Source organism: Ovis canadensis, chromosome 20 (assembly GCF_042477335.2).
Source record: "Ovis canadensis isolate MfBH-ARS-UI-01 breed Bighorn chromosome 20, ARS-UI_OviCan_v2, whole genome shotgun sequence".
NCBI classification, from domain to species: domain Eukaryota; kingdom Metazoa; phylum Chordata; class Mammalia; order Artiodactyla; family Bovidae; genus Ovis; species Ovis canadensis.
The window spans coordinates 26,026,208-26,043,721 of record NC_091264.1 but is presented as its reverse complement, the minus strand read 5'-3'; the positions used below and the strand labels follow the sequence as shown (position 1 = coordinate 26,043,721).

Below are 17,514 nucleotides of genomic sequence, written 5' to 3'. Positions count from 1 at the left end.
GGGCGGTTTTCTGAACTAGGCCAGGGTACCAGTCCACAGAGCAGCAGCTAGTGCACAGGCCTCTTCCCAGGGAGACAGGCCCTCGAAAAGTCCTCCCAGCTTCAGAATGTTCCATGCAAAAGTCCAGCTGTCCTCAGCACTGCTTGCAGATGATATTGTCGGGTTTTACCAAGTTGGTTGGGGTAGCAGTCACGTGGGTACAGCAGAAGGGGTAGGCGGCCCAGCTGCAGCACCGAGCTTGGCCTTCTCTAGAAAAGGCAAAGCTCCCTCCATTTGCTCCTGCTGAATACCAGGGTCTATAAACGGGCAAACCTTAAGATGGAACGTGCTGGTCCCTGGAGACTGTGGGCTTCCAGCTGATGGGGTGGTAATACCAGTTGAGGGCCAGCTGGGTTCCCCAGGTGTTCTCTGCCCTTGCTCCAGGGGAGCGGGCCTCGGGAGTTGGGGTTTGGGACTTAGGTCATATTTCCCCACAGTGTGGCTGGGTCCTGCCCAGGGATGGCCCTGGGATGCCTTTGCCCTAGTTTACCTCGCATATCCCTGTTCCCCAGGAACATGGGAGCATGCCTGTGCAGGTATCCGGTAAATGTACATTGGTGGGGGGTCACTGAGATCTTACACTCAAGCTCAGATAACCTAAGTGGCTGGGAGGGAAAGCAAATGGCAAGGCGAGCGGGCCAGGGCTCGCTGGCATGGATTCTGTGGAGAAGGAAGACCCTTCAGAGGCGGGTCTGCCACACGGCACGTGGCCTTTCTCTAGCCCAGCGTGGCTTCCCCTGGCACTGACCACTGCCCCGGGGTAACTGTTCTTCCCGTTGCTCTACCCTCAGGTCCTGTTCTTGGATTAATTGCTTCCTGTGGGCCCCCAGATTCAAGAGTCAGGGCTGAGCTAGTCCTAAGAACCCCTCCCTCTGGCAGCCGCCTCCTCCCAGGTGTTTGGAGAAGCCACCGAGGTAAAGAGCCAGCCTGGGTGGGCCTGGCGAGTCGCTTTGAGGAGAGGCAGTGCTGTTCCCAGGTAATGCCCCAGGATTTCTGAATTTCAGGCTCAACTACATTTCCCAGATTATCTTTCACATCTGGAAATGGCAAGAGAATCACCTTTGATACTCCATCTCAGTTTTTAGTTGAGCAATTGCTAACCATTTTCAGTTCAGTATTCAGGTACATGTATTGGATATGTTAAATGCTCTCTTTGTTTCCTGGACCTTTCATTCTTTGAGAATTGAATCCTCCCCTGCCACCCGCTCCCCTAACCCGCCATAGCACCTGGCATGTTTCTCCCAGTCCTGAAAACTAGAGTGACAAGGTCCTGATCTGAGAAAAGAGAGTGGATCGAACTGGGGTACGGGAAGGGTGGAGCTGTCTGCAAAAGGAGGAGTGACGAGAGTGGGAATATCCTTGTGAACACCTCCCTCCCCTCCTGGAAAACCTAATTCCAGTGGACAAAGCGGGAAGGTCCCCTGACAGGCCTTTCGGGACCCCTTGTGCTGAAGCCCACATCCCATGTAAAGGCGGCGGTGGCGTGCGCAGGGCCCCACTGGAGCCCGTTGCTATGTGCAGAGGTCTGGGAGCCATGCGGCAGTGCACAGGAGCAGACCCAGCCCACTCTGGTCCCCAGGGCTCAGGGTCCAAGACTGCCTTCCCCCTCTTTTTGAACATGCCCTCCCATTCTCATCTCAGCCCCTCTCCCCGCCACCCCTACTCCTGGCCAGTTGTCAGAGCCCTGCCTGTCTACTCTGGGATATCGTCTCTTGGCTTCAGTTATTTCCCAAAAATCTCCAAAGAGGTCCTTGACATGACAGGTTTCCTGAAGGCTGTGGACACAGGTGCCGTTTATTGGCGGGACGCCGGCCGATCCCACCCCAAAAAGGAGGGAGGTGGCTTAGGCCTCCACCCGCTGGCTCTACCCCGAGGCTCCCTCAGCTGAGCGCCTCACAGGACTTGGGGCTAGCTTGAGAAAACAGGCTCACGAAAGCAGAGATGATGCCCTTCCTGCCTCAGGAAGGCAAGCAGGGTCAGCCTCTGGAAATCAATTAGTGTCACACTTTCTCCCATAGAAGGAACAAAACCACGTGATCATCTCAATAGGCACAGTGTTTAATAAAACTTAACATCTGTTCATGATGAAAACATTCAAATACCTAAGAAGAGAGCTTCCCCAACCTGATAAACGGCATCTGTGGAAAAACCCATAGTTAATATTTTACCAAATGGTGGAATGTTTTCCCCGTTAAGGTCAGGAATAAGAAAAAACTGACAGGCCTTTCCATTACTTGACGGGCCGTTACTTGACATTGTACTGGAGGGTCTAGCCAGGGCAGTTAGGCAAGAAAATGAAAAGTTATCTGGGTTAGAAGGCAGAAGTAAAACTCTGCAGATGACACGATCATGTATATAGGAAATCTAAGGAAGCCACTAAAAAATGCTGTTATAACAAATGAATTCAATAAGGTTGTTGGTATATAAAGTTGATTATATTTCTATATGCTTGTAATCAGAATGAAATGAAATTAATGAAACAGTCTCATTTATAACAACATAAAAATAAAATGCTTATAAACAAATTTAACAAAAAAATTACAAAATTTTTATTTTGGAAACTATAAAACATTGTTGAAAGTAAAGAAAACCTAAATAAATGGAGAGACATCGCATGTTCTTAGATTAGAAGCCTTAACATTGTTACAATGATGGATTACATAATCCCTATAAAAATTTTGCAGAAATTTGACAAGCTGGTCCTAAAACATATATGGAAATTCAAGGGACGTAGAATAGCCTAAACAATCTTGGGAAAAAAAATCAAAGTTGGAGGACTTACATTTACCAATTTCAAAACTTAACTGCAATACTACAGTAATGAAGATGGTGTGGTAGGTAATAGCATAAAGAGAAATACATAAATCAATGGAATATGATTGAGAGTCTAGAAATAAACATTTACATTTTAATTCACATAATTAACTATAAAACTCTTAAAACATAGGCATAAATCTCTATGACCTTGGATTAGGCAAGGGTTTCTTAGCTATAACACCAAAAGCACAAATAAAAAAAAACATTGATGCCAGAAGTCATCAAAATGAGCAACTTTTATGTTTGAAGGATACCATCAAGAAAAGACAACCCATAGAATAAGAAAAAATGTCTGCAAATCATTCATCTGATAGGGGACTTGTATCTAGAATATATAAGGAAATCCCTACAACTCAAAAGACAAATACTCCAGTTAAAAAATGGGCAAAAGACTTGAGTAGACATTTCTGCAAAGAAAAATACACAGATGGCCACTAAGTACATGGAAAGATGCTCAACATCATCGGGGAGATGAAAAAACCACAGCAAGATACTACTTCATGCTTGCTACGATGACTATAATCAAAAAAGACAAGTGTTGGTAATGTGGAGAAATTGAAACCCTTGTACATTGCTGCTGGGATTGTAAAATGGTGCAGTCACTTTGGAAAGTAGTCTTTGGCAGTACCTGAAAGAATTAAACATAGAGTTACTATATGACCAGAGTTAACCGTATGATACCACTCCTAGTACGTACCCAAGAGAAGTGAAGACGTATGACCAAACAAAAACTTTCACATGAATATTTACGGCAGCATCACTTACAATCGCCAAATTGTAGAACACACCCAGTGTCTACCAGTTGATGAATGGATGAAGTTATATTTCATATAAAGGAATATTACTTGGTAATCAGAAGGAATACAGTACTGTTTCATGCTACAACGTGGATGAACCTTGAACATATGCTAAGTGAAAGGAGCCAGATACAAAAGCCTATATATTCTATGGTTTTCTTGATACAAAATGTCAGGATAGACAGATGCATAGAGACAGTAGATGCGTGGTTGTTTAGGGCAGGGGCTGGCGGGTGGAGGAAAGGAGAAAGGGGCTGTTGACAGGTACGGGGTTCTTGTTTGGGGTGATAAAAATGTTCTAAAATTGTGATAGTTGTATTACCCTGTGAATATACTAAAAACCATTGAGTGATAACTATAAATCAGTGACTGTTATGTTCTATGAGTTATTCCTTAATACATATATATCACATATGTGTGTATGTATATAGATACCGATATCATCTAAATATATGCATGTACACACACATACACACATGCAGTGTGCAGCTCTGGGCTGATTTCCTGTTTAACTGTTCACAGCCCAGCTTTGCCTGGAGCCGGTCGCCCACCCCTCCCCACCAGCCCCAGCTGGATCCCGAGCTGCCCTCCTCACCTACCGCTGTGAGCTCTGTGCACACACACTTGTGGTCTCCTGCCCCACAGCGCTTCTAGACAATCCTGTGCTCCCCTGGGGCAGTGTCGTGGAGAGGCAGGTGTCTGGAACTCCAGAGCCCTTTCTCAGGACCCCTCCACGTCCCAGGGGTTGGCCCAGCCATTCCTGAGGTGCGTTGCTGACCTTGCATCCAGGATGGGCCTGGGCAGCAGCACCCCCAAGAAGAGGTTGTGTGCTGCTCCCATCTTGGGTCACGAACCCAGCTGGGCTCCACCACTCCCGGGAGAGCCCAACGCCCTTGGCCTCCCCTTGGCCCTGTCTACCTCCCGATGGCTACCTGAAGATTTTTTTTGTTGGAGAAGGTGTGCAGTTGGAAAGGAAAAGTGCTTCAAAGAACTCAGTGGACTGTTTGGGGGGACATGGGGTGTGAAGAAGAGGGAACGGTTGTTTTGGGTCAGCAGTGGAAGATGTGAGTCTCCCAGGGCCCCCAGCGAGCCCTCCCCTGCCCTCCACCCTTCATAAGCACGGAGACCAGCGCTCATACACAGGCTTTTATTCCGGAGTCAGGGGCCGCCTCCCTTCCCTGGTCCCTGCCCACCTATAGAACCCCTCGCAGATGGGGCTTGTCCTTCATCTGCCCCTCAGCAGCCCCTGCCAGCTAAACAGGCAAGTTCAGGGAGGGGGACTCTCAGGGAGAACCCTTATCTTGCCTCAGCAGACAACCTAAGGCCAAGGCAGGCAGAGATCTCCCCAGAATCCTCATTCCCCCACCCCACCCCAGACTGAGAAGGGAGGAACCAGAGGGGCCCAAGTGATGCGTGCAGTTAGTGGGCAGCAACCTGAGCTCACAGCGGCCAGGCCCTGTGCTCCCAAAGAGGTCTGTGGATTTGGATCAGACACATGCCCCACAGCCTTTCCCTTTCAGAGGGACTTCGGCCATGAAGCCACAGCCTTTCCCTTCCAGAGGGACTTCGGCCATGAAGCGTCTCATTTGGGGAGGGCTGGGGACAGGTAGGGGAGATGGCTGGAGGCAGCTGACCTCTTCACCCTGAGAAGGCAGGAAGCACTCCTGGGAACAGGTCCAGGCTCTGATGGCCTAAGGGAGAGGCCAGGGGACTGGAAGGGGCCGAGGGGTCCCTGGGAAGCCCTGAGACCTTCTGTTCCCGAAAGAGTGGGACTGTGACCACGGGACACCTGGGGAGTTGGTCCTGGAGGCCACAGGAACGTGCTCAGAGCCACCTGCAGCTGGCTAAGGGGAGCACCTCCCCAGAGGCAGAGGCGCTCGTGGGGCAGTGCCAGGGGTCGGCCCTGTAGAGGCCTCCTGTGGGCACAAGGCCTCTGGCCTGCCGTCGGGCTGGGGTGAAGGAGGGCTGCTGGGTCCCAGAGAGGACCTCCCAGGAAACGGTGGTCTCTTATTGGAGGAAAACAATCCAGAGGCGAGGGATCCCCCTGTGAGGCCTTGCCTTTGAGTGGTGACCCCTTCAGAAGATTCCAGCCAACACCAGGGGAAGCAGTAGCAGCAGTCCCAGGAGGAGGCCCCCGACGTGCCCAGGGCTCGCATTTGACCCTGATCTGAAGCCATGCTTTCCAGGGCCCTCCACATCTGCAGGAAGGGAGAGGCTTGGCCTCAGCCTGGACATCTCTCCCCGCCCTCCCGCCCACCCTACCCGGCACACACATGGGGACGCAGCAGCCAGGGAGGAAGCTCTTACTCGGGGGGTGCACGCCCCGCCTTGCCCACACCACCTATGCTCGAGCAGGGTGCTGACATTCTGCAGCTCTGAGGGGAGGTGGGATGGGCTCTACAGGCCTTACCTGGCAAGGAGGACTGCAAGGCCAGGGTGCGCCCGCCCATGGCATTGGCGGTGGCAGAGGCGCTGGGGGACTTGGACAGGGGCTTGGAGGAGGAGTGCCCTTTGTGCTTCAGTGCGGGCTGCAGCTCACCTGGCTTGTCCTGGGCTGGAAAGACTGAGGCCAAGGTCTCACTGGAATGAGGCAACTCGGCCTCAGCCTCACCCTCACCCTCCTCCTGGGAGAGAGGTAGCAGCTCCCGTGTCCCCATCAAGGATATCTTGGGGTGCAGAGAACTCTCCGGGATCCTGGAAGGCATTCTTGTACTGCTGGCCTCTTTGTCTGCCGATTTGGGGATGGGATCAGGGGTTGATTTGGGGAGGAGGGTAGGTGGCCACTTATCCAAGGAGGGCAGGTTGTGAGTGGCCAAAACAAAAGGGACCTTAGTTGCTAAGGAAAGTGGAGTCTTTGTTGCTGTGAAAGGGGAGTGTTCCGTTACTAAGGAAGATGGGGCCTTGGTTTCTACAGAAGATAGAACCTTTGTTGCCAGGGAGCCTGAGACCTCTGTTACCAAGAAGGGTTGAGGTTCTGTTGCTAAGGAAGAATCGATCCCCTCTTTCCTAGAGCTTGAGGCTTCTGTTGCTAGGGAAGATGGGACCTCAGGTACCAGGGAAGACAAATCCTGAGCCTCTTCCGGGCCTCTGATGGGTTCTGAGAAGAGAGGCAAGGCCTGGCATTAGTGCTGCAAACAGGATCCTGCATTTCTCACCCCACCACAATCAAGGTGAGGAGACCAAATGTACTGTGAAGACACACACACACACACACACACACACACGCACACACGCACCATCTCCAGCGAATATGTCCCTCATTGCTGTTTCTTGTGGTTGACATTTGCCCCTCCAGCCACCTCCTTGTCCAAGTCCTCCCCTCTCCACACTCGCACTTCCACTTCCACAGGGGACTTCAGCTGGGTTACTGTTCCCAGCACACCCACTGCATCTCAGGCCCTGGTCCCTCTGACCACCCATCTGGGCACACACCCCCACCCCTGCACTCGCTCGGGGAGCCCCCAACTCCTCCACCCTCTGCTTGGAGGGTAGGAAGTTGGTCACTTGGAATGCCAGGGCACCAAAGTGGATATGCAAGGAGGGCAAAGCAGGCCAAGTAGGCTTGGGAACCTGGACACGTTGGGGCTGCTGAGGGGTTCCTCCTGTGGCCCCACACAGCTGCTCTGGAGCCACAGGAGGCTCTAGACCAGCCAGTGGGCGTCCCCCTCCCTCACTTCCCTTCCCCACCTCCCTTCCCCCTGTGCCACGCCTCCCCACCCCAACCGGACTCACCACAAAGGGAGTTTTTGCAGTGGTAGCCCAAGGGACATTGGGAGCATGGAGTCCCTTCTTGGTAGGGCCTCTGGCCCTTCACGTTCCCCCTGCAGGAGGTGAGGAGGATGCTGGGGGCAAGGTCCCAGCCAACCCCAACCCTGTCCCTCTTATACACGCCTTCTCTAGAAGTGCTCCCTGGGTCTTACTCGCCCTGAACTAACTTGCTGGACTGATGAGAGCAGACTCCATCGGTGCCCTCGTAGCTCCCCAGGAGATGGGCCCCAGATCAGCCCGCTTCCTCTTCCCGAGACTGTGTCCAGCCCGGCCCTGCCCTTGGCTCTTGCCCACCCCCTTCCCCCAGGGCTCCCTACCCCACTCACGGGGGCTCATAGTTGCAAACCAGCAAGTGGATGTCAGTCTCCTCAACGCCCTGGAGCTTCTCACAGAAGTGGGAGCCACAGCCAATCCTCTCTGTCTTGGCCCAGACCACCTGAAGGAAGGCAAACCCAACAGTTTAGCCTGGGCAAGCTGGCTCCTAGCTAGCGTCTCTCTACATCAGCCTTCCATGCATGAGCGAGGAGGAACCCTATATGTAAGAGCCAGATTCCCGAGGACACACGGCTTCAGGACAAAGCTGTCCCAGGCAGTCTACTCTCAACCAACCACACACACTATTTCACCAGGACTCTATCCCTCTGAAAACCTTCCCCTTTGACAGACCCTCATGAATTCTTCCTGAGGGCTCTTCCTAGAGTCCCTTACATTTTAAATAAGGAACGTAAACCAATGAATCTTAAACGGGTGAATCTTAAACAGGAGAATCTTAAACTTTAGCAACAAATCAAAACAACCTTTTGCACTGCCACTGGCTGAAACAAGCCAATATAGCCTCCCTTTGCTATTTCTAATTTCAGTCTGCCCGGGAGTCACCCAATCTGAAGCCAGTTTTTTTTGTTTGGTTGGTTTTGTTTCGTTTGTGTGGTAAGATAAGGCTCTCACTGTTAACTTTGCACAACTTCCCAGGACTGGGGTCTTGCGGCTTGACTCAGCTGAGAGTTCCGTAGGTACCACTGTTGAGCTTCTGCCAGGCAGAAATGACCCGAATGCAGACGCACTCAGCCTGAGAGAACACAGGGATGGAGGCGGGGCAGTCCTCTCCTGCTGGTTCTGCCAGCAATTCCTGCCGGCAGATATATGTATGGGCATGTGAGAGGGGGAAGAGGGCAGGGAGGGCTGGGGTTTCACAACTTCCTGCTCTGGATGGGTGATGTTGGGATTTCCTTCCCTGAAGATCAGCACTAAAAATACCACCCAAAAGAAACACTGGAAAGTGGAACTGGTGGATATGGGTGGGAAGGTGGCTGGTTCATTTCCTTTTCCTTTTGAAAAAATTTGTCGTGTTATTGTTTGAACAACAAAAGAGCATTGGGAGGAGAAAAAAAAAGAATTTAATAATACTAAAGTTAATCTTTCTCCACACACCCCTACACCCCTTGTCCGCAAATGCAAGCTTTCAAAATGCAGTAAAGCAATGAGTGACTGCAAGAGTCAGGAAATACTCTCAGAAGGCTCTCTGAAACCTTCACTCCGTGACCATGTATTCTCTTATTTAAATTTTATTTATTTATTATTCTCTTATTTTAAAATTATTAGAACCTAGCTTAAAATTCAACATTCAAAAAACTAAGATCATGGCATCCGATCCCATCACTTCATGGCAAATAGTTGGGGAAACAATGGAAACAGTGGCAGACTTTATTTCCTTGGGCTCCAAAATCATGGGTGCAGATGGTGACTACAGCCATGAAATTAAGACGCTCGCTCCTTGGAAGAAAAGCTATGACCATCCTAGACAGCATATTAAAAAGCAGAGACATTACTTTGCCAACAAAGGTCAGTCTCATCAAAGCTATGGTCTTTCCAGTAGTCATGCACGGATGTGAGAGTTGGACCTCAAAGAAAGCTGGGCGCAAAGAATTGATGCTTTTGAACTGTGGTGTTTGAAAAGACTCTTGAGAGTCCCCTTGGACTGCAAGGAGATCCAACCAGTCAATCCTAAAGAAAATTAGTTCTGGATATTCACTGGAAGGACTGATGCTGAGGCTGAAGCTACAAGTACTTTGGCCACTCGATGGAAGAACTGACTCATTGGAAAAGACCCTGATGCCGGGAAAGATTGAAGGCAGGACAGAGGATGAGATGGTTGGATGGCATCACTGACTCAATGGACATGAGTTTGAGCAAGCTCCAGAAATTGGTGATGGACAGGGAAGCCTGGCATGCTGCAGTCCATGGAGTAGCAAAGGGTCAGACACGACTGAGCGACTGAACTGATTCTCTTATTTTGCATGTCGTTTTTAAAGACAAAATTAAGATTGTGTATTTGCTTTATCAATCCCTAGCAGATAAGAAGGAGCAACTTGGACACTCTGAGAAATGACAAGAGAGGGACCGGAGAAAGGAGGGTTGTGTTTACTGTTGCGACAAACAGCCGTGTGTAACCTCGGCCAGCGGACAATATTGCTTGGAGTTCGGTCAGGATCTCCTGGCACGGTAACCATCCTCCAGGAGAAAGGCTTCGGGAGCACCTAATTCAGGTCTCTTCAGGACCAGAAGGCCGAAAGAGGGGGAGCCGCCTAGGTTTGCAAAAGAGACACCTGAAGATGGTTCGTGAGAAACAGAACTTCGTTGGGGGCCTGCACAACACCCAAATTGCTGCGGAGAGACGACTTTTATGAAGGATGGAAGCGGGGGCTTCCGGACTTCTGGGATCTACCTGAGGGGAGAGGTGACCCCGCCCATTGCAGTGGAGCCACGCCCACTGCCATATGGCTCCGCCTATCGCCGTGGGGCCCCGCCCCATTGCCATGGCCCCGCCCTCCCGGCCAGCCCCTCACCTGCGTGTAGTGGCCGCACATCTGGCCCGCGGCGCAGCTGATGGCGCTGAGGTTGTAGTGCTCGCGCTCGTGGTGCCACTCCTCCATGGCCAGCGGCACGTCCAGCCCTTCGCCCGTGATGGCAAACAAGTTCTCGCCGCGTCGCCCCCTCTCCTTGTTGTGGCCCCACACGCACTGCTGCGCGTAGGCCTTGGCGAAGGCGGCCAGCTCCTCGTCCCACCTCTGCAGGGGCGGGTCAGGGATCAGGGAGGTGAGGACGCCTCGGGCTCAGGGGAGGCGGGAGAGGAGGGTGGGAGAGCGGAGGGGAGGATGCCCACAATTCTGTGGGGGTGAGGATAGGAGACTGAGGGTGTCCTGGGGCCCCTCTGGAGGAGGAAGGCCCTCCCCTCGTTGTGGGGTGACTCCTGGCGGTGATCTGGAGCAGAACTCTGGTCCCGGTAGGCTTCTGTGGGGAGGTGGGAGGGTGGCACCCCAGGTCGGGAGGAATTAGCCAAGCTTGGGACCATTCCTCAACTGTGTGGTTTTAGACAGGTTGCCTACCTTTCTGAACTCTCATAAGACTTTGGGAAGGCTAAATGGGATGATGTTTTTGACAGTGGAATTATTAATTAATACTAATATCTGTCTACGTGAAAGGTGGGTTGTGGTGCCCTGCCAGGGCTGCCTGAACTGTCCTGAAGCACCAGATGTCCAGTGAGACGTTTCGGGGCTGGGTGGTTTATTCAGCCATTCTGCTCCCTCTGCCCACCCACCAGAAATCTGACTGAGGGGCCAGCACTCCCCTTTAACCTCCCACCCTCCGTGGCTCGGATCATTAAGAATCTGCTTGCAATGCAGAAGACCTGAGTTTGACCCCTGGGTCGAGAAGATCCCCTGGAGAAGGGCATCCCCTGAAGAAGATCCCCTGGCAAACCACACCAGTATTATTGCCTGGAGAATTCCATGGACAGAGGAGCCTGAAGGGCTACAGTCCATGGGGTTGCCAAGAGTCAGACGCGACTGAGCGACTAACACTTTCACTCACTCCTCCTGGGACAGCTCGGCCTCTGTGGCTTTTCTAGCTTCAGGCTTCCCTCCCAGTTGCTCTCTTGTCAACTAAACAACCACTTTCCCCAAGAAAACGAAGTGTCTCTGTGCAACACCCACTGAGAGAAGTATTTCAGAGCTTTGGTGGCCCAGAGAGCCATCTAGTCCCACAGGCAGGGTTCTCCAGTGGGGACCTCCGGTGAGATGGTAGGAGGGGGCATTTCAGGTTAAGGGGCCGCAGAGGTTTTGTGTCCCTGGCAGGGAGGACAGGCCCAGTGTGGGTGGGAAGAGAGAATTAACAAAGCATCTGACCAAAGGATTGAGGAGGGAAGCCTGGATCCCATTAAACTTTGTTCTTGGCCTCTCCTGGAAATGGATGGCCTGGCAGCAACTCTCGCTCCACCCTCTGGGGGCCCCGCCAGCTGCAGGAGCCAGACGTCCCATAAAGGGCCAAGAGCGTGGGTGACCCTGAAGGGAGGGGCCACGTGGTCACGCTCACTCCTCCCCCAACGCACGACACGGTTCCCAAGAGCAGCTGCCTGGGGCAGGAATGGGAACCCTGGCTGGATAGCTCTACCACTGTAGCTTTTGGGTGAATCCCCTTCCCCTCTGTGGGCATTTTTGCCCCAAGTCCCTGGTCTCTGAGGTTCTCGCAAATGGGGAGTGGTGGAGAACAGGGAGGGGGAAAGGGGCCTGGTGCTGGGGGCCAGGCTCAGGGTGTCGGGATGACCTTCAGGGCTCCAGACTAGAGCATAAGCTCCTTCAGGGTGGCCGGCATAGAGCAGGTGCTCAGCAGACATTTGTCTGCTGTTGACGTCTACGACACAGCCCTGCTCAAAAAAGCAGGCTCCTCTACAGACCTTGGCTGTAATTTCTGTTCCAACTGGATGTCTTGAGCCCCACCATTAGAGAGTCACTCCTGTGGGTCTTAAGGCTTCTCAGTTGTCCAGAGACCCTTGTGGAGAGGCTCAAGGGTCACAACACCCACCCACAGTAGCCAGTTGGTCACCATCTGAAAGCAAGTCCATTCATTCACTCATTCATTCATTCAACAGTCCTGGGCACTATGCCAGCCCTGGGGTGACGGCCAGAACTAAGAATCCCAAGATCTTAGTGTTATAAACCATTAATTAGGCCACTATGTGGTAACTGACAGCTTTGCGATGGCGTAACCTTTACCAAAGAGAGCCATTTAGCCCATCCTGAGGATAGAGACTAGAGGAGGGCATGGCAACCCACACCATGATTCTTGCCTGGAGAATCCCGTGGACAGAGGAGCCTGGTGGGCTACAGCCTGTGGGGTGGCAAAGAGTCGGACACGACTGAGTGACTTCACTTTCACTTTTCATTTTCATGCATTGGAGAAGGAAATGGCAACCCACTCCAGTGTTCTTGCCTAGAGGATCCCAGCGACGGGGGAGCCTGGTGGGCTGCCGTCTATGGGGTCGCACAGAGTCGGACACGACTGAGCGACTGAGCAGCAGCAGCAGCAGAGGATGGAGACTAGAGGAGGGCATGGCAACCCACACCATGATTCTTGCCCGGAGAATCCCGTGGACAGAGGAGCCTGGTGGGCTACAGCCTATGGGGTCGCACAGAGTCGGACACGACCGAGCGACTGAGCATGCGTGCATGAGGATGGAGAGGAGACAGGAAGCTAAGTGTTAAAAGTGAGGCACTGCCAGCCGGGGGGAAGTGGGGGGGGAGGCGTCGTGAGCCAGCAAAGCAGGAACCAAGAGGTGGAGAGGGGAAACCAGGTCTTGGCGGAGGGCGACAGCTGCTGGGTTACAGAGGAAGAAGGTGTGCATGAGGCAAGGCTGGAGGGGCAGGAGGCAGGGCCAGACACCCAGAGCAGGGCCTCTCAGGGGCTGGGGCTTTAGCTGGAGGCAGCAGGGAGCCACTGGGGGCCAAGGAAGGGTTTTGAGCAAGGTCAGACCAAGGTATCGGACCTTCATGCTGGTTGTAGAGGCCAGAGGCTGGGGAAGCAGGTAGAGGCTGTTCTAGAAGTCCATGGGAGAAGAAACACTGAACCAGGGTGTGTCAAAGAGATGGTAGGGGTGAGAGGAGATGCGATTCAAGAACAGTTGGGCCTTCTGGGAGGTAAAAGTGGTGATAATTAGGCTTGGAGGCTGAGGGAGAGAGAAGAGTCTATGATGATACCCACCTGCCTCACCCTGGAGCCGTTCCCTCTTCTGTATCACTTGTTGAGCACTCACTGTGTGCCAGGCACTGTTCTAAGTACTTTACACATAGTCACTCATTTTGTCCTTACACCCACCCTACGAGGATTGTTATAGTGTTGTCATCTCTGATTTACAGCTGGGGCACAGAGAGGATAAGTAACTCGGTTGAGGTCACACAGCTAATAAAGGGCAAAGTCAATTGTGAACCCAGGCCATCTAACTCCAGAGTCTCGAATTTATCACTGCTGAAGCTGAGCCTGAACCTTGTCCCAAGTTTAGCCTGATGTCCCAGTCCAGCCTTATCCCCTCTTCCTCAGACCACTTCCTACCAGGCAGCAGCACATCTTGTCAGTATCTGAACTGCTTCAGAAACTGTTGACCCACTCCTGAGGTCCACCTCTGACTGCAAAGCAGTTCCCAGCCTGTGTTGCCCCCCAGTCTTAGCCAGTAAGAATGTAGGGCATCAGGAACCTACCGATGGGGAAACCAAGGCCCAACAATGAGTTCCAGGCCTCAATCAGGGAACTGTAGGAAGAGCTGGTACCAGCATCTGTGCTGTGCTTAGTCACCCAGTCGCGTGCAACTCTTTGAGACCCCAGGAACTGTAGCCCGCCAGGCTCCTCTGTCCATGGGATTCTCCAGGCAGGAATACTGGAGTGGGTTGCCATGCCCTCCTCTAGGGGATCTTCCCAACCCAGGGATAGAACCCAGGTCTCCCAAATTGCAGGTGGATTCTTTACCAACTGAGCCACCAGGGAAGCCCTGGTCCCAGCACCAGGGGCTCCTAATTTGTTGTCTGCAGCTCCTGTCGGTTGCCAAGGCCGACAGAACTGGGAAGGGGGATGCTGTGTGCACCTGCGGAGCTGTAGATCTTTCTCACAGGTCTTCCTGTCTGACCCCAGGGCAGGGGTTGCCAGCGCCATGTGGTCGGGAAACAGAGGCTTTTGAGGGTCACTTCACCCAGAGTCACTGAACCAGGCTGGACAGAGCTGTTAGAACTCTGGGCTTGGACCCCACAGGTGCAGCCTTGTTCTTCAGCACCAGCTAAAGGGCCCTGGACACTGCTCCCCACCTAAGGGTGACTGGAGAAGATGGGCCGGTCTAGCCTTCGGCAGGGGGCAGAAAAAGGGGTCAATCACTCACTTTATGTCTTTTAATCCTGAGCATCCTGTCCCCTAAGGCTGCATCAAATAACTCCCCCTCTGACAGTGGTAACCACCTCCCCAAATCTGGCTTCTGTCATTCACTGGTATGTCCATTTGCATATGTCCTCCACCGGTATGCAGCAGGACTTTTTACATGCTTTTAAGCCTCATGTAGATATACCTTAGTCTACTTAAATGAATATGTGTATACTTTTTGAGATTTCACTTCCCCCTATTCAATATAACATCTCTGAGATTCAGTCATGTTGATATTAGTTGTTGTTTTAGTAGCTAAGTTGTGTTGGACTCTTTGCGACCCCATGGACACTATAGCCCACCAGGCTCCTCTGTCCATGGCTAGGCAAGAATACTGGAGAGGGTCGCCATGTCCTCCTCCAGGGGCTCTTCCCGACCCAGGGACTGAACCCGCATCTCTTGCATCTCCTGCACTGGCAGGTGGATTCTTTATCGCTGAGCCACCAGGGAAGCCCGTATGTTGATATAGAGCTCTAATTATGATCTCATTTTACAGATGGGAAATTGAGGATCTTTACTAGGCTAAGGGGCCTTCCCTGGTGGCTCAGTGATAAAGAATCTGCTGGCAGTGGAGGAGATGTGGGTTTGATCCCTGGGTTGGGAAGATTCCCTGAAGGATGGCAAGGCAACCCACTCCAGTATTCTTACCTGGAGAATCCCATGGACCGAGGAGCCTGGTGGGCTGTGGTCCATGGGGTTGCCAGGAGTCAGACACGACTGAGGCGACTGAGCATGCTCGCATGCACAGCAGGTTAAGGGACTCACCCTGAATTGCTGGCCTGTTGGGTGGTCGAGCAGAATTTGATGTGTGTGATCCAGAGCCTTCTCTGTCTCTGGTTCCTGTTCTCACCCCACCTCCTTAGTCCATCCCTCCTACACTGGGTGCTGGTTCCCATCCTGCTGCCTGTTTGTTCCTCTCCTCTCCTTGGAAGGCGTTTGAAAGATGGTTTCACCCACGTGTTAGGAACTTCCTGTGTTCCCTCTCCCAGGGGCATGTGCATTTTAGGAGGTGCTGGGAAGGGGTCACTGGGTCGGGAAGCAGGGCTTCCAGGCCCAGCTCTACCCAGTGTGGGACCTGCAAGCTCCTGAGGGGCCAGCAAGTCCCTCTAAGCCTCAGTTTCCTCATCTGTATAATGAGACTGCTTTTGGGGCCGGAGATTCTGCGGCGTCAGGGACCCTGTCTGTGTCAGAGAGATGAATCTGAGGGATTCACCCACTCATGGATGAAGCCGCTCGTGGAGCGAAAGGGGCTGGCGGGGGTCTGGGCTGCACTCACCATCTGCAGCATGTTGGTGGCCGGCGGGGACACCTGGGCTCGGTAGAGGTTGTGCAGCTCCACCATCACGTGTTGCTCCTGCTCACTGAGGGCCCTGGCGGGGCCTGGGGCAGCCCCCAGCAGTAGCAGTGGTGGTAGCAGATACGCCAGGAGGCTGCCGGAGCCGTGCATGGTGGCCAGTCCTCTCTGCCTCTCCCGATCAGGGGTCTGGCAGCTGGATTTAAAGTCCTTCCTACACAAGCACCACCCTGGCTGGGGCGGGCGGGAGGGGCTGAATCTGGAGGCCTGGCCCTGCTCACACAATGTCTCGGGGAGGGCAGGGTGCTTGGGTCCCGACCAGAGCTGAGTCCACTCCCAGCGTTTCTCCCCCGTCAAGAGTCCTTGGCCAGAGCCTCCTTTCTCTCGGTAACGGGGGCTCAGGCCAAGAGCCATGTGAGTTCTGCAGTCCCTCCTGACAGGTCCTCCAGGCCACAGAATCACAGTAGCTTCTGCAATGACTGCGTGCGCCGCGGGTCACACCCACTGGGTGCTAAGGACACATAACAGGAAGGAAGCCACATGGACTCTACGCTCAGAGGACTGGGCGAGATGAGAAAGCTGCAGGTGGCTCGTGGAAGCACAGAGGAAGACAGGGTGTGTTTGGTAACGGTTGGGCCGACCTCAGTCTGAATCCTGGTTCTGCTCCTTTTCTAGCTATGTTTTTGGCAGTTTTCTCAACTGAACCAGTGACAGTAATAGTACCTACCTCATGGAGCTGGAAGGATTAAATGAGATCAGATATACAAAAAGCACCCAGCACAGTACCTGGCACAGAGCAGGCCCTCGGTGGGCCTTCCCTGGTGGCTCAGTGGTAAATAATCTGCCTGTGATACAGGAGACGTGGGTTCAGTCCCTGGGTTGAGAAGATCCCCTGGAAGAGGGCATGGCAACCCACTCCAGTATTCTTGCTTGGAGAATTCCATGGACAGAGGAGCCTGGTGGGCTACAGTCCATGGGGTCGCAAGAGTCAGACGCAACTTTGCGACTAAACGACAATAGGCCCTCACAATAGACAGCAACCACACTGCCTTGGAATAGTGTTTTTCGCTATGGATAAAACTATGGCCTCCATGTGCCCTCAGCGAATGCATGTGCTTGAGGTACTTATTTGGAGGTGGGATGCTGGGACCCTTCCTGCTCTGAATATACAGAAGATAGAACATGTCTGTTCTTTTTTTTGAAATCGGGAGAGCGCACAAAAGCAGAGCCGTGAGTGAGCTGCTGTAGCAAGGACTCTGAGGGGAGGGTGTTGGAAGGGAAACAGGCCCAGTCGCAGTGGTCAAGCCCTTGCATTGTAATGACCGAGCGGGGACCAAGCTCTTGGCCTTCACACGGTAGGAAGCTGGAATCGGTCATCTTTTTGATTAAGTAATTTGCTTTTGGCTGCCCGGGTCTTCGTGGCTGAGTACAGGCTCTCTAGCTGTGGCGGGCGGGCTTCTCTCGCTGCTGAGCTCTGGTTCTAAAGCACTCAGGCTTCAGTAGTTGTGGTGCAAAGGCTTCGTTGCCCTGTGGCATGTGGAATCTTCCCAGACTAGGGATCTACCC

General features: G+C 52.9%; 1 protein-coding gene across 2 annotated transcripts; it reads right to left on the bottom strand.

The window, feature by feature from the left end:
* Positions 1-2,564: 2,564 nt before the first annotated feature.
* Positions 2,565-16,513, bottom strand: PI16 (peptidase inhibitor 16). 2 transcript variants are annotated; one of them, XM_069563371.1, is made up of 7 exons: positions 15,931-16,513; positions 10,265-10,486; positions 7,748-7,857; positions 7,386-7,474; positions 6,193-6,750; positions 5,712-5,851; positions 2,565-3,484 (listed from the first exon to the last, which is right to left on the bottom strand). In XM_069563371.1, exons 1-6 carry the CDS (start codon positions 16,360-16,362, stop codon positions 5,730-5,732), a joined length of 1,533 nt encoding a protein of 510 aa, XP_069419472.1. In that variant the 5' UTR covers positions 16,363-16,513; the 3' UTR covers positions 2,565-3,484; positions 5,712-5,729. The 2 variants fall into 2 exon arrangements, with proteins under 2 accessions (XP_069419472.1, XP_069419471.1); XM_069563370.1 differs by having other exon boundaries at positions 6,064-6,750; positions 15,931-16,420.
* Between the last annotated feature and the right edge of the window lie 1,001 nt (positions 16,514-17,514).